This window comes from Heptranchias perlo, chromosome 2 (genome assembly GCF_035084215.1).
Source record: "Heptranchias perlo isolate sHepPer1 chromosome 2, sHepPer1.hap1, whole genome shotgun sequence".
Classification (NCBI taxonomy): Eukaryota; Metazoa; Chordata; class Chondrichthyes; order Hexanchiformes; family Hexanchidae; genus Heptranchias; species Heptranchias perlo.
The window spans coordinates 132,278,191-132,292,345 of record NC_090326.1 but is presented as its reverse complement, the minus strand read 5'-3'; the positions used below and the strand labels follow the sequence as shown (position 1 = coordinate 132,292,345).

At 42.6% G+C, this 14,155-nt stretch overlaps 1 protein-coding gene across 1 annotated transcript in view; it reads right to left on the bottom strand.

Annotated features, from left to right (window-relative positions):
• The window catches only part of gad2 (glutamate decarboxylase 2), a 117,933-nt gene that overhangs the window by 61,981 nt on the left and 41,797 nt on the right, over nt 1-14,155 (bottom strand). The window contains exon 5 of the mRNA XM_067999087.1: nt 10,246-10,336. Coding sequence (XP_067855188.1) covers nt 10,246-10,336 — 91 coding nt within the window. The remainder of the gene's footprint in view (nt 1-10,245; nt 10,337-14,155) is intronic.

Below are 14,155 nucleotides of genomic sequence, written 5' to 3'. Positions count from 1 at the left end.
TCACCGTGCAACCACGTCTCAGTAACGGTTACTAGATCAAACCCATTTATCTCTATTTGTGCCATTAATTCATCTATCTTGTTATGAATGCTTCATGCATTCAGATACAACGCCTTTAATTTTAACTTTTTACTTTTTTCCCTGATGTGACATTAGTCACTAATGCCCTATTACCTTTGTTAAACTCTCTGTCCCTTCCTGACGCACTCTGCTTGTTTTTACCCAAATCGCTACTCTGCTTTTCAGCCTTGGCTTTTCTTTTTAGAATCATAAAATTATCCTTACCTGAACCCTCCCCATCCCTTTTATTAGTTTAAATTTACTATTATATTCAACTAAATTACTTAATCTTACTGACTTTTTTTTAAGTCACCCATAGGGTGATGTAGGGAAACCCATCAACCTGTTAAAAGATTCCAAACTAAGTTACTGAGAAATCCACATAGGGAGATTTTTGTTTGCCTGCTCCAGAGTGCATTCTCTCTCCCCATAGGGACACAGTCTAATTACCAAGTCCAAAGAACTTAGGCACAGGTCAGTAGAGCCAAGGCTTAGAGACCTCCATTGAGGTGCCTTGCGACGTTTTTCTACATTAGAGACACTATATAAATGCAAGTTGTAGTAATAATAGTAGTAGAAGCAGTAGTAGTAATAGTAGTAGTAGTAGCAGCATTAGTATTAGTAGTGGTGGTGGTAATGGTAATGGTGTGCACAGAATAAATGCTGGAATTAACCCGCTAAAACATTGCAGCAACCCAGCATGCAAAACACTGGTGAGGTTCTGCTGCTTGGTGGGCAAAAGTCCCTAACTTTCAGAACATCACTTTCAGGGTTATCTGATGCAAGTAGGAATAATTTCACCAGCAGTGAAAGATCCACCAATGAGCCAAGATAGCTGGTCAATCGTCTATAGTGTCCTGGAATACTGCAGAATTTCTTGGTTCATATATCGAATTATCAAATCTTCCACAAAGGATTGACATCATTCTGAATATGCATTGCCATCTTGGAACCACCACGACGTCAAAGAGACCGCATTAACTTCTCCTCCCCCAGAAAGATAATCATGAGTTGGTCATTAGGCGCAGACAAGTGCTGGCTTAAGCCCTCATTGGGTGGCGAGCAGGTACCAGGGGCCCGATTTTACCAGGCCTGCGGGTTTCCGGCGGGTTGGGTTTCGGGAGCGTGGTCAACACGCTCGGTGAAATTAGTGGGTTGCCCGCGCGATCGTAGCAGGCAACACACTAATTGGATCCACTTACCTGCTCTTCCGGGCTCCGCGCTGCTGGTCTGCGCGTCGGGCGGGCTGCGCATGCGCAGTACGATCTGTCAGCTGGAGGCTCTCTAGTTAAAGGGGCAGTCCTCCACTGACAGATGCTGCAACCAATAGAACATATTACAGCATGGAGCAGCCCAGGGGGAAGGCTGCTCCCAGTTTAATGATGCCTCACCCCAGGTATCATCAGATGGGGTGAGGAGGAGGGGGAGGACAGAGCTCTTCCACCCGGCGGGCGGGAGGAAGCGGCCTGCCTCTGCCACCAAGAAGGCCTGGCTCGAGGTGGCAGAGGAGGTCACCTGCACCACCAACATATCGCCCACCTGCATACAGTGCAGGAGGCGCTCCAATGACCGCAGTAGGTCAGCCACAGTGAGAACACGTAATCTTTCCCCTACACTCCGTCTGCCACAACACTGCCCCCACCCCACATCTCCTTCGGCACCGCCAACACCACTCTGTCACATCACCCCTCATACCCACTCAAACCCCATCCTCATCTTACCTGCACCTACTCACCTCGCGAGTACTCACCCCGCCACTAACACGCAACCCAATCCTCATACAATCTCATGGCTCTATCCCATACGCACCCTCTCGTGCATCTCCCTCACGGCCAGCCTCACTCAACCTGCCACCACCTGTGCTGCAGCCACAGGGCATGCATCACATGTGTGCAGTAGGAAGTGTAAGGCAAATGTGTCGTGAGCATGAAGGGGATGCACAAGGGTGTTTGAGGGTTTGTCATGTGTGTTACCTATATTGAATTTCAGAACAACTCACATCACACATTATATTGGCACCACCACTGCCATGTCTCCGTGAATCCTGTCTGTTTTGTGCAATAATGCCCGCTCCTGGGTATCACTATGAGGACCCACCACTGATGCCACCCATTGTGTTACTGCAGAGTAGGTGCAGGTGTATTTGCAGGGCTCTTCCGCGCAGACGACTGAGAGACATCGGCGGTGTATCCGGCTGCACCCTGGAAGGATGCGGAGGAGAAGTTGTGGAGGGCAGTGGTGACTTTGGCAGCGACAGGTAAGCAGATGGTGCTGGGGCCAGCCAGGAGCAGCTCGGCATGAAAGAGGCTGCAGATGTCCATGACTACATGTCGAGTGAATCTGCGCCTCCGTGTGCACTGCTGCTCAGAGAGGTCCGGGGAGCTGCGCCTCGGTCTGTGGACCCTGTGGCGAGGGTAGTGCCCTCTGCGACGCGTCTCTCTCTGCGGTAGCCCTCCCTCCTGCTGTACAGGTGGATGTGTCACAGCACTCTGTTGTGGAGCTCCACGTGTCAGAGGTGGACGGCGAGGCTGGCGATGTTGTGCGCCCTCCGAGGAGGTCATGACTGCAGCTACGGCGGCCCCCATCCGCAATATGTACATCTGAGGGGGTCCGCAAGGTAGGCACATGTCTCCGGACCCCGGGGTGAGTGTGCAGGTTGGTGACTTTGACCGTCAGGAGGGGGGTGGTGGAGGCCACACTTTGTCCCAAGTGACAGAGCGGCCTCCTGCAATGGGTCAGGGTCTCCCCCCCCACACCTGTCAAATGGACCTTTGCAGCTGCCACAGGCTGACGGCTGCAACACGTCCAGTTCAACTCGGACTGTTTCCCCCAGTGTGTGAAACAGTCCCATGTTTCTCCAAAATCACACACAGTCCCTTAATCAGGTCAGTTAATGACCTGAACAAGCAAAATAAATGCACTCAAGTGGCATCCCGCTGGCTTTAATTGCCTGCGGGATTCCCACCAGCGGGGGCTGCGCACGCACCCCCGCACGTCATCGGCGAACCCGGAAATGGGCGGGATCGTGGCGCGATCCGGTCACGTGACAGGATATCGGGATTTTCGGGGCCCCCCCGCTGGAAACGCACACGAAACCCGCTGGTAAAATCGAGCCCCAGGACTCTCCACAAGCAGCATAAATGAACAGCACAATTCACCAAACTCTGTGAGTGCACTGCCAGCATCCTCCTGCCCATAGCATGGGCATACATTATACCGCATCCAATGGTAGTTCCATCAATTGGAGGTACAGAGCCAACTCTCAGTCAGGAATTGGTGTGAGACACAAAAGGATCTAACCAGCAGAGAAAATATCTTAAAACCTGTGAACTGTAAGCGATAAACATACATGGATGCATTGTCTGTTGTGGTACTGAGCTTATAAAGACTGGGAAGCCTCAGGTTTGATTTCTTGTCTATGACAGATTATCTGATGTTAGCCGACGCAATAGGTGGGGTACTATAATTGGTGCCCTGGGTAACATTACAGTTTAAGGAAACAATGTCTTGATACATTCACGTTCTATGTCACCTTGAAATTGGGAGAAAAGCAGCAACAGAATTTTTCAGTTGCGCTGTCCAATTTACATAACGTATGTGTCTAATGGCTTGAATAAACTATTAATAGAATACTTTCTTTGCATACAAAGTGACTGAAAATGCGCACAGATCCCTCCTGTGGTTGAAACAAATGTCTGTTTAACAAATCTGATTGTTCCTAATTGGTGGACTGCAATTCCTTGTGTCTTAAATGTATAGCCACATGCAATATGTTTGGGGATAAGGAGCCCTGAAACTAAATTCATCCAACAATGTCCTGCTTTTTTTTTATTGTGGGCCTACTAGCTATGGCTTGAAAGGTAATGGTGCTCTTCACAAGGCAGTGTGGAATTCAGAGCACTGGCACCAAAGCTGAAACAACTGCATGGTGCTTAAAAGTTTTTTAAAGTAATTTTATGTGCACAGTCCTTTCTCGATAGCAGGAGGAAGTCCGCACAGTCCAGTAAGGTGAAAACTGCTGTGAGAGCCAGTCCAGGGCCAGAATAAAATGGGGGCCCATAGTGTTCGGACTGGCAGTTGTTTACGTTTGCTGCCAGTGACTCTTTGCCTTCAATGCATGAGAAGAAATCACTTATTGAGTTGGGGATCCATGCAGCATTAGTGCTACTCCAACATGGATCTGGGTAATGAAGTAGAGCAAATAGGTGACATAGAAGTAGGGGATTATTTGGGATGCAGTGAGCATGATATATACTATTGGCTCAATGTAAGAAGAGAAAAGGAAAAAGAAAAGTAAAAGACAAAGGTTACTTAACTTTAAAAAAAACTAATTATAGCAAGATGAGAAAGAACTTTGCCCAGATTGATTGCAAGGGAAAACTGGCAAACAGAATTGTAGATCTGCAATAGGTAATATTTAAATGGGAGATAAAAAGGACATAAAGCAAGTACATTGCAGTAAAGGAGTGTTTTGAAGCTAGGATTCCACAGGTGAACAGAGAGACTAGGTTACGTAGAACAGGTAATGGAGGTTACTTTTCAAAGAGAAATGTTGCCTAAGAAGTTACTCAAACTTCAGCTGGACAAATCACCAGGACCTGGTGGTTTACATCTAAGGATGCTGACTGAAGCTAGGGAAGAAATAATGGAGGTTCTACCATTTTCCAAAGTTCTGTTGAAAAGAAAATTGTGCCAGGGAACTGGACGGTCCAAGTATGACGACACACTTCATAAAATGAGGCAGCAATCAGCCAGGAAATTGTAGGCTCGTTAGTTTTACGTCAGTTGTTGGTAAATTACTAGGGGTAGAAATTTATCAAAAGGGCGGTATGCATGGGTCGCCTGTTATTCGCCCACTTGATATTCTGTTCCATTGACTTCACTGGAACTAAATATCGAGCAAGGAGTATGACAGGCAGTACATGCCATCCCGCCCATTTGCACCATCGCCCAAGACGGATAATCACTCCCTAGAGTCTGTAGTAAAGGATGAAATTAGAGTTATTTAGGGGCAGTGTGCACACATTTCTAGAGGGAAGGTCATGCTTGACCAACCATAGGATTCCGTGAAAAAAACAGAACAAATAAAGAAAATTCAAAGGAAGTGGTTTAAAGGAAAAGGTAAATCCAAAATACTATCTTAAGTTAATTGGTGAGAGTAGGATAAGGGAAACAGGTTCAAAATGATAAAAGGTAAATTTAGGACAGATCAGGAAGTTCTTCTTCACACTTGCAATGGACTTCTAATTGAATTTTTAAATGGATTAGTGGAAGTGAAAACCTTGGAATCCTTTAAGAAACAATTTGATGCAGAAATGTGGGGGATTGTAGGGCCTTTCTGAATGATGTAGTTAGATGGGCCGAATGGCCTTCACCATCCCTAAGTATCTTGTGATATTGTGAATATTAAAGGGAGAGATCAGGAAAGTGGGATTAGACAAGTTGGCTCATCGGGGAAAACGCTAGTATAAAAACATAAGAAATAGGAGCGGGAGTAGACCATACGGCCCCTCGAGCCTGCTCCGCCATTCAATCAGATCATGGCTGATCTTCAACCTCAACTCCACTTTCCTGCCTGATCCCCATATCCCCTAATTCCCCTAGAGTTCAAAAATGTATCTATCTCAGCCTCAAATATATTCAACGACTCAGCATCCACAGCCCTCTGGGGTAGAAAATTCCAAAGATTCACAACCCGCGGAGTGATGACATGCCTCCTCCATCTTAGTCTTAAATGGCTGACCCCATATCCTTTTTTTTAATTCGTTCATGGGATGTGGGCGTCGCTGGCAAGGCCAGCATTTATTGCCCATCTCTAATTGCCCTTGAGAAGGTGGTGATGAGCCACCTTCTTGAACCGCTGCAGTCTGTGTGGTGGAGGTTCTCCCACAGTGCTGTTAGGTAGGGAGTTCCAGGATTTTGACCCAGCGACGATGAAGGAACGGCGATATATAATCCTGCGACTATGCCCTCTAATTCTATAGTCTCCAGCCAGGGGAAACAACCTTTCAGTCTCTACCCTGTCAAGCCCCCTCAGAATCATATATGTTTCAATATGATCACCTCTCATTCTTCTAAACTCCAGAGAGAATAGGCCCATTCTACTCAACCTCTCCTCATAGGACAACTCTCTTATCCCAGGAATTAATCTACTGAACCTTTGTTGCAAGTATATCCTTCCTTAGATAAGGAGACCAAAACTGTACGCAGTACTCCAGGTGAGGTCTCACCAAAGCCCTGTACCATTGTAGTAAGACTTCCTTACTCTTGTACTCCAACCCCCTTGCAGTAAAGGCCAACATGCCATTTGCCTTCCTAATTGCTTGCTGAACTTGCAAGCTAACTTTTTGTGTTTCTTGTACCAGGACACCCAAGTCTCTCTGGGCACCTCCATTTAATAGTTTCTCACCATTTAAAAAAATTCTGTTTTTCTATTCTTCCTACCAAAGTGAATAACCCCACATTTCCCAACATTACACTCCGTCTGCCACCTTCTTGCCCACTCACTTAACCTGTCTATATCCCTTTGCAGACTCTTTGTGTCCTCCGCACAGCTTACTTTCCCACCTAGCTTTGTATCGTCAGCAAACTTGGATACATTACACTCGGTCCCTTCATCCAAGTCATTACTATAGATTGTAAATAGCTGAGGCCCAAGCACCGATCTTTGCGGTACCCCACTAGTTACAGCCTGCCAACCTGAAAATGACCCGTTTATCACCACTCTCTGTTTTCTGTCCGTTAACCAATCCTCTATCCATGCTAATATGTTACTCCCAACCCCATGAGTCTTTATCTTGTGTAACAACCTTTTATGTGGCACCTTATCGAATGTCTTTTGAAAATCCAAATATACTACATCCATTGGTTCCCCTTTATCTACCCTGCTAGTTACATCCTCAAAAAACTCTAATAAATTCGTCAACCACAATTTTCCTTTCATAAAACCACGTTGACTCTGCCTAATCATATTATGATGTTCTAAGTGCCCTGTTACTATGTCTTTAATAATAGATTCTAGCATTTTCCCTACTACTGATGTCAGGCCATCTGGCCTGTAGTTCCCTGTAGTTTGAAAGGAGCTATTCAAACTCCTTTTTTGAATAGCGAGGTTACATTTGCTACCTTCCAATCCGCTGGGACCATTCTAGAATCTAGGGAATTTTGGAAGATCATAACCAATGCATCCACTATCTCTGCAGCCAAACTATCTCGGCAGTACAAACTTGACGGTCCAAATGGCCTGTTTCAATGTGCAATATTCTATGATTCTATTACAGTGCAGCTGCTTGAGGTGGGGTTGCCAATGGTGGCAGTGAAATAATATAAATGCAGCACATGTTCTGTTAAGAAAAGGATAATGAGGACTTCTTCCCATAACAATTATCAGACCATCCTGAATGAATAAATTGCATTAAAATCAATAATCATGATCATCAGCAAACAAGAGCACATATGCATACAACTTAATCATAATAGGAAAGGCTTTTAATATTATGGCTTACTTAGAATGAATTGATCAGAAAGGTAAGGGCATTTAAAGGTGTCAATCATACTTAACAGAACTGCCATCATTAGCATTAAACAGACTGCAAAGGAAAACACCAGAATCATTTAATCAAAATATCTTATCTGACTGACTCTCACAAGCTAACATTACACCTCCTGTTATATTCCATGACCTGTGGATGCTGCAGTTAGTTCATTGTTATTTTTGTTTATCTCCCAGTAACAGCTTTGACACACCTCTCTGCCCATCTCTCTAAAGTGTGTATGTTGTCCTTCCTGTCAAAGAGGTGGCAAGTAAAATTTAACTCTACCCAATCCTATCAATCATTGGCCCATTTGAAACCAACACTAATCTGAAGTGAACAATATTGTGCATTATGCAGTTTATTTTAATTGCCTGCAAGCTTAGCAGTTTGGTGAGGTCTAATCCATTAGTGTAATAAATACATGTGTAACTGAGAGAAAAAATAATAAACAAAAAAGAATAAATATGTGTGTGCATGCATATGTCTGTGAGCGCATTGGTGTGTTTGAATGCATTTGTTTGTGTTTGTGTGTATATGAACTATACATGCATGAGCGTGCAATTAGTATTGTGTGCATGGATGCAGTGCACATGCTTGTGCATATATGCTTGCGTGTGCATGAGTGGAAGTGAGCATGCTTAGATGTGTGTGTGATGTGTGTGTGCCCATGTGTTAATATTCATGTTCATGCATTAATTTGTGATGTGTATGCATGCTTGTGCATTCATGGGTGTTTGCATGTCAGTGTATCTGGGTGTGGATGCATGGGTATGATGTGTGTATGTCTGCAAGCAGTAGTGGTCAGGAGATATCTACAGCAGTAGTTTTGCAATCAAGTTACAAGAATGATAATGCAACATAAGAAATAATACTGCCCAGGCTAATCACAATCTGTTGTTCTTTGATAATTATTCTTCACCCTTCCTCTTCCTCATATACACGCTGTCCCTTGGTGATATCATCCGCAGACATGGGCTCAGCTTCCTAATGCATACTAATGATGCCCAGCTCTACCTTTCTATCTCTCTTGACCCTTCCACTGCCTCTGTGCTGTCAGATTGCCTCTCCAACGTCCAGTCTTAGAATAGCTGTAACTCCCTTCAGCTAAACATTGGGAAGACTAAAGCTAATGTCTTCAATCCCTACCACCGTGCTTTGCCACTGACTCCATCCCCCTCCACAACCACTATATCAGGCTGAACCAAATCTCCTACTTGACCCCGAACTGAGCTTCTGACCCTATATCCTCTCCATCATAAAGACTGCCTACTTCCACCTCCATAATATTGCTCACCTCTGCCCCTACTTCAGCCCATCTGCCACTGAAACCCTCATCCATGCCTTTGTCATCTCCGGTTTCGATTACTGCAATGCTCTTTTGGCTGGTTTCCCATCCTCCACCCTCCATCCTACAATGGCTGCTGGTCCCCCCAATGCATGAAATTTTAAAATCTCGTCCTTGTATTTAAGTCCCTCCATGGCCTTACCCCTCCCTATCTGTAACCTCCTTCAGCACTCCAAACTCCAAACTTTCCTTTCCTTTGATAATGGCCTCCTGTGCATCCCCCTGGCTATTGGTGATTGTAACTTCCAATCCTTAAGCTCCACACTCTGGAATTCCTTTCCAAAACCTCTGCTTCTCTTCTGTCAAGACAAATTAAATTCTATCTCTTTGAGCAATCTTTTGGTAACCTTTCCAAAGATCTCTTACATTGCCTCAGCATCCATTTTTTCCCCTTACACCTTGGGAAATTTTTCTACATTAAAAATGCTATATCAGTACAAGTCAATCCCAACAGTACAAGTTAGTCATAGGTCATTTATAATTTGAATATAAACAAAAGCTGCTACAGGTGCATAATCAGTACAATCTATCATACTTGAAATTGACCTTTTTACTCACTCACACATGCAGGCACACACACAAAAACCCACTCAATTTAAACTTTGTTTAGTGTTTTGCAACCCTTTTTCAGTCACTTACAAACACACAATACAATAATGCAGATCATGTCAAAGGTTGCACTGCATCACTTGCACATGATGTCAGTGAGATAAAATGATCAGTTCTCCTGTGTCTTCACTATACTCCGATAGGAAAAAGTTTGCAAGCAATTTTGGTGATGATAATGCTGCTGTAAGGATGAACTTGTCACATAAAGGTTCATGCAGTGTAACACCAATACACACATGGGCAGCTCAGAGTATAATCAATAACTAACGGGTCCTTTCTGAACAAATTCAAAACACAGGAGCCATGTATTCTTTCATAAACTAAACAGTGAGAGTCCAATGTAAGTAATGCTTTAAAATAAAAATCGCTTCCTCTCTTGAAGATAGTCACTCTTATTTGGGCATGGCTCCATGGGTGCAGGCAGCCATTATGCACGGGTGTGCACAGGCTTTGATTGTTGGCGAAGTATTCAATGAAGGACAAGCATCAGAGTGGAGGCTGTTCTGGTCCTCACCCACCATCCACTTTTTTTTCATATTATAATGTAAATCATTTCACAGGGAATACAAGTTGCAAAGAACAAATGAATTCTGCTTTCTCACATATTGAGGAAGTGTAAAATTAATCACTGATCCTGGATATAAAGCAAAGGCACTTTATACAATGCACAGCAGCAGCAAACGTACACTTACTTACATGTTAGTATTAGCAGTGGAGGTAAGCCAATCAGCAGCAAGGCCAACCATATCTAATCCTGTTGAAAGCTGGTTGAAATATCTAGGATGACCTGTGAACAAACAATAACAGCTGGATATTAATTTGTAGCTGTTTTCCCTAAGTGTGTTGAATTAAAAGGGCCATTTGTTATAGAATGGTGCATTTGTATTATAGAACCACTATCAAAATCCATTCCACAATATCCTTAACTTTTGAATCTGCACAATTTATATTGCATTGTACATTCCAAGGCACAAAAGTAACAACCAATTAACTATCTTGCACATGCACAGTTGTTTGAAAGTCATGATTCGTGACTTTTTTTTCTGTCTGTTGGACATTCCCTGCGGCTGGACAATTGCTGTAAAGTAAGTGCACTATAGGGGTTATAGCTGGTCCATGCATGACTGTTGGAAAAGAAATATTGAGGCATTAGGATATAAGTATAACGCATCATAATTGTGACTTCAATGAATACATAATTTGATTGCAGTAAAAAGTTCCAAACACCAAGTTAGGTATTTGATATCCCCTCTGTATTACAAAACTGCTTCAAGTAGAAACATTGCTGTTGGTGCTGTGGAATCTGTCCCATTTACACTGTGTAGCAGAGTCTACATTTCTGGTGGCAACACTGAAACAACTATACATGTGCACAATTAAGCAAGGGCAATTGTGGCTGATATTTCAGGCAGTTATACTTTCCAGCCAGCTAGGGAAGTATCATACAGACCAACAATGCTAAAAACTATTTCTATTGACTCCCAACGAGCGGTAGAATGCCACCTGAAGCGATGGCAGTACTGCACTATTTATATTACAGCACTCTCATCAAACTCAGGCTGTCATTGGCAGCAATGCTGGAATGTGAAAGGGCTTCAAAATATCTATAACTGTAACAAACATAGATTTTTTTGTCCTATCAGGCTCAAGTACCTGGTATATTAGATGAATCTAAGATGGATTCCACTTGCTTTGTTAAATGGCTGTCCAGAGATACTTCTGGCTTAAAGCCTTGGATCTCTTTTGGTCTATGTGTGGATTAGATTTTTACTTTTAATTATTGTGAACTAGATTGTCAATAGGTGCTGTGGTGCTTGGATTGAAAACAATGTACATTTACCTTCTCATTAGCATTCCATGCAATCACTTCAGACATGGTTTATGTGCATTCATCCCAATATAATAGCAGACTAAAATGTTATTTATGATTATTAGGACATTAAAAAAGACTGGGTGTTACGTGTGAAAGCTGGAGGTGGGGCAAAACCGATGTTACAAGATATCAGTCCAATGTCTGCTAAATTTAATGTTGTTAAATTCTGTTTGATGTTCTTTGAAGGAGTAAAGCAAAGGAAAATATGGTATAAAAAATTGTTTAGATTTGGCAGCGGAGAAACATTGAGAGTCATGCCTGGAGCACAGCTGACCATCCTATAACATGAGAGCTAGTATGAAAGCCTTGAATAGGAGGAGAAGATGGAAGAATTAGTTTGCTTGATTATTTTCCCTGAAGAAAGTAGAGCTTGAAAAGGATAAATTGATCCCTTATAAATGTTTCTCCCTTTACTTTTTGAGTTCTTTAAGGATAATTGAATTTGTTCAGTCGTTTTAGCCTTTACAAATTGGGTCCTGTGTATGATAATATTTTCCATCTTTTAGATCCACAGAAAAATTGGTGAGAAAACTAAACAGGTCCCTGCGTGTGGTGACACTGTTAAATAGGAATATTGCTAGCTCTGGGCTATGCAACTTCAGACATACATTCTCAGATCACAAGGTGCAGAGTGGCTTATCTGTGGGAAGCTACTGAAAGAGAAATGTTGCCATATTTTCCAAGAGCCTATGGCACTTATTCCAACTTTCTGATGTCCTGTTTCAGTTCAATCTTTTCAAACACCAAAGGCGATGTTGTCCAAGACCCAGTGTCCTCACTGGGAGGCCCTGCCGGTGGCACGGGGTCTTAGAAAATTTTGCCAATGCTGTTTAAAAAGATTGAAGTGTGACAATGATATCAGAAATTTGGAATAAGTTAAAATGGATCTCAACTTATTGTAACACAATGAAAGAAGTTGTTTAACATTCAGCATTTGAGAATTGGGTTGTTCTTGTGTGAAGAGGTCCATTATGTTGCATAACCCTTGCAAATGATTTGATGCTTATAATTTATTAGCCTTTTGTAACCTTGGTGACGCAAGTTAATTAACATTCAGTGTGCACACTTGGCCTTTTAGTTCCTTTCAATCTGACTGCTTGTTAAACGACAGCTATTGTAAAATGACTTGGAAAGCCAAACTTAGACCTTCCAATGTGTGAAAGAGCAGCAATATAATTGTCTTTGGTTGTCATTTTAATTGTACTAATAAAGGAACAGATTGTTCTAAAATTCCATTTTTTATTTGCTGCGCCAGTTGAGAAACTATCAAGTCAGCTAGTTGGTGATTTTTAACGGAACATTATCAGGAGATAAATGGATATTAAACATGGGTCGGAGACATCGGAGTTGTGTCAGATTTACTGATGTAGCTCAAAGCCCCAGTGTCACAGTGCTTCTTCAATACTACAATCAAATCATGTACTTAATATGCAAGCTGAAAAGAAATCATTGTTCTTGTGCGACATTTTTCTTGGTTTATTTATCTCTTTGACTATCAAATGATCCCTGTTCATTGATGAATGCAGAAACTGCAAGCGAGAACACATTTCTAAAACAGAGGAATAAATGGGAAAAACACAGATGTGTTCATCTCAGTTATTACCTAAGAACAAGAGTAGGCCATTCAGCCCCTTGAGGCTATTCCACCATTCAACCAGATCATGGCTGATCTGTACCTCAATTCCATTTACCTGTCTTTAATCCATATCCCTTGATACCCTTACCTATTAAAAATCTATCAATCTCAGTTTTGAACATTTCAATTGACCCAACATCCACAGCCTTTTGGGAAGCAACTTCCAGATTTCTGCCACCCTTTGAATGAAAAAGTGCTTCCTGATTTCACTCCTAAATGGTATAACTCTAATTTTAAGATTGTGCCATCTTGTTCTAGATTCCCCCACCAGAGGATATAATTTCTATATCTCTACCTATTCACCATAGAGCCTGTTCATAATAAAAAGTAGGGTGTGTCGAAGACACTTCTTCACTCCATTGTATCATAGAACGGTAAAACAAAAGAATTACGTATGCGGTGTCCTGCATTGTGAGTTACTGATCAAATAAGTTCCATTAAGATGAAGCTGTGAGCAGATGCCACGCAAAAAAGGAAACAAGGATAACCAATGGGCAAATCACTATGTATATACCCATAATTGACTAGCGGAAGAGCATGATTGGCAGAGGCCTAGATATGGGTAGGTTGACCATCCCCTTTGTTGGAGAATGGTGTAGTGTGACACCTTCCCCCCATTTCCAAAATGGGAGGAAAATTAATAAAAATTGGATGGGCAATAAACAAAGACATTTAAAAAAGAGAAGGTAACTTTAAACTCACTGTGAAGAAGAACATAAGGAATAGGAGCAGAGTAGGCCATAAGATCCCTCGAGCCTGCTCCGCCATTCAATAAGATCACGGCTGATCTCCTATCCCAACTCCATTTTCCTACCCTATCCCCATATCTTTTGATTCCCTTAGTGTCCAAAAATCTATCGATCTCTGTTTTGAATATACTCAACGACTGAGCATCCACAGCCCTCTGGGGTAGATAATTCCAAAGATTCACAATCCCCTGAGTGAAGAAATTTTTCCTCATTTCAGTCCTAAATAGCCGACCCCTTATCCTGAGACTATCGTAGTTCTAGACTCTCCAGCCAGGGGAAACAGCCTCTCAGCATTTATACTTTTAAGCCCTCTAAGAATTTGATATGTTTCAATGAGATCACCTCTCA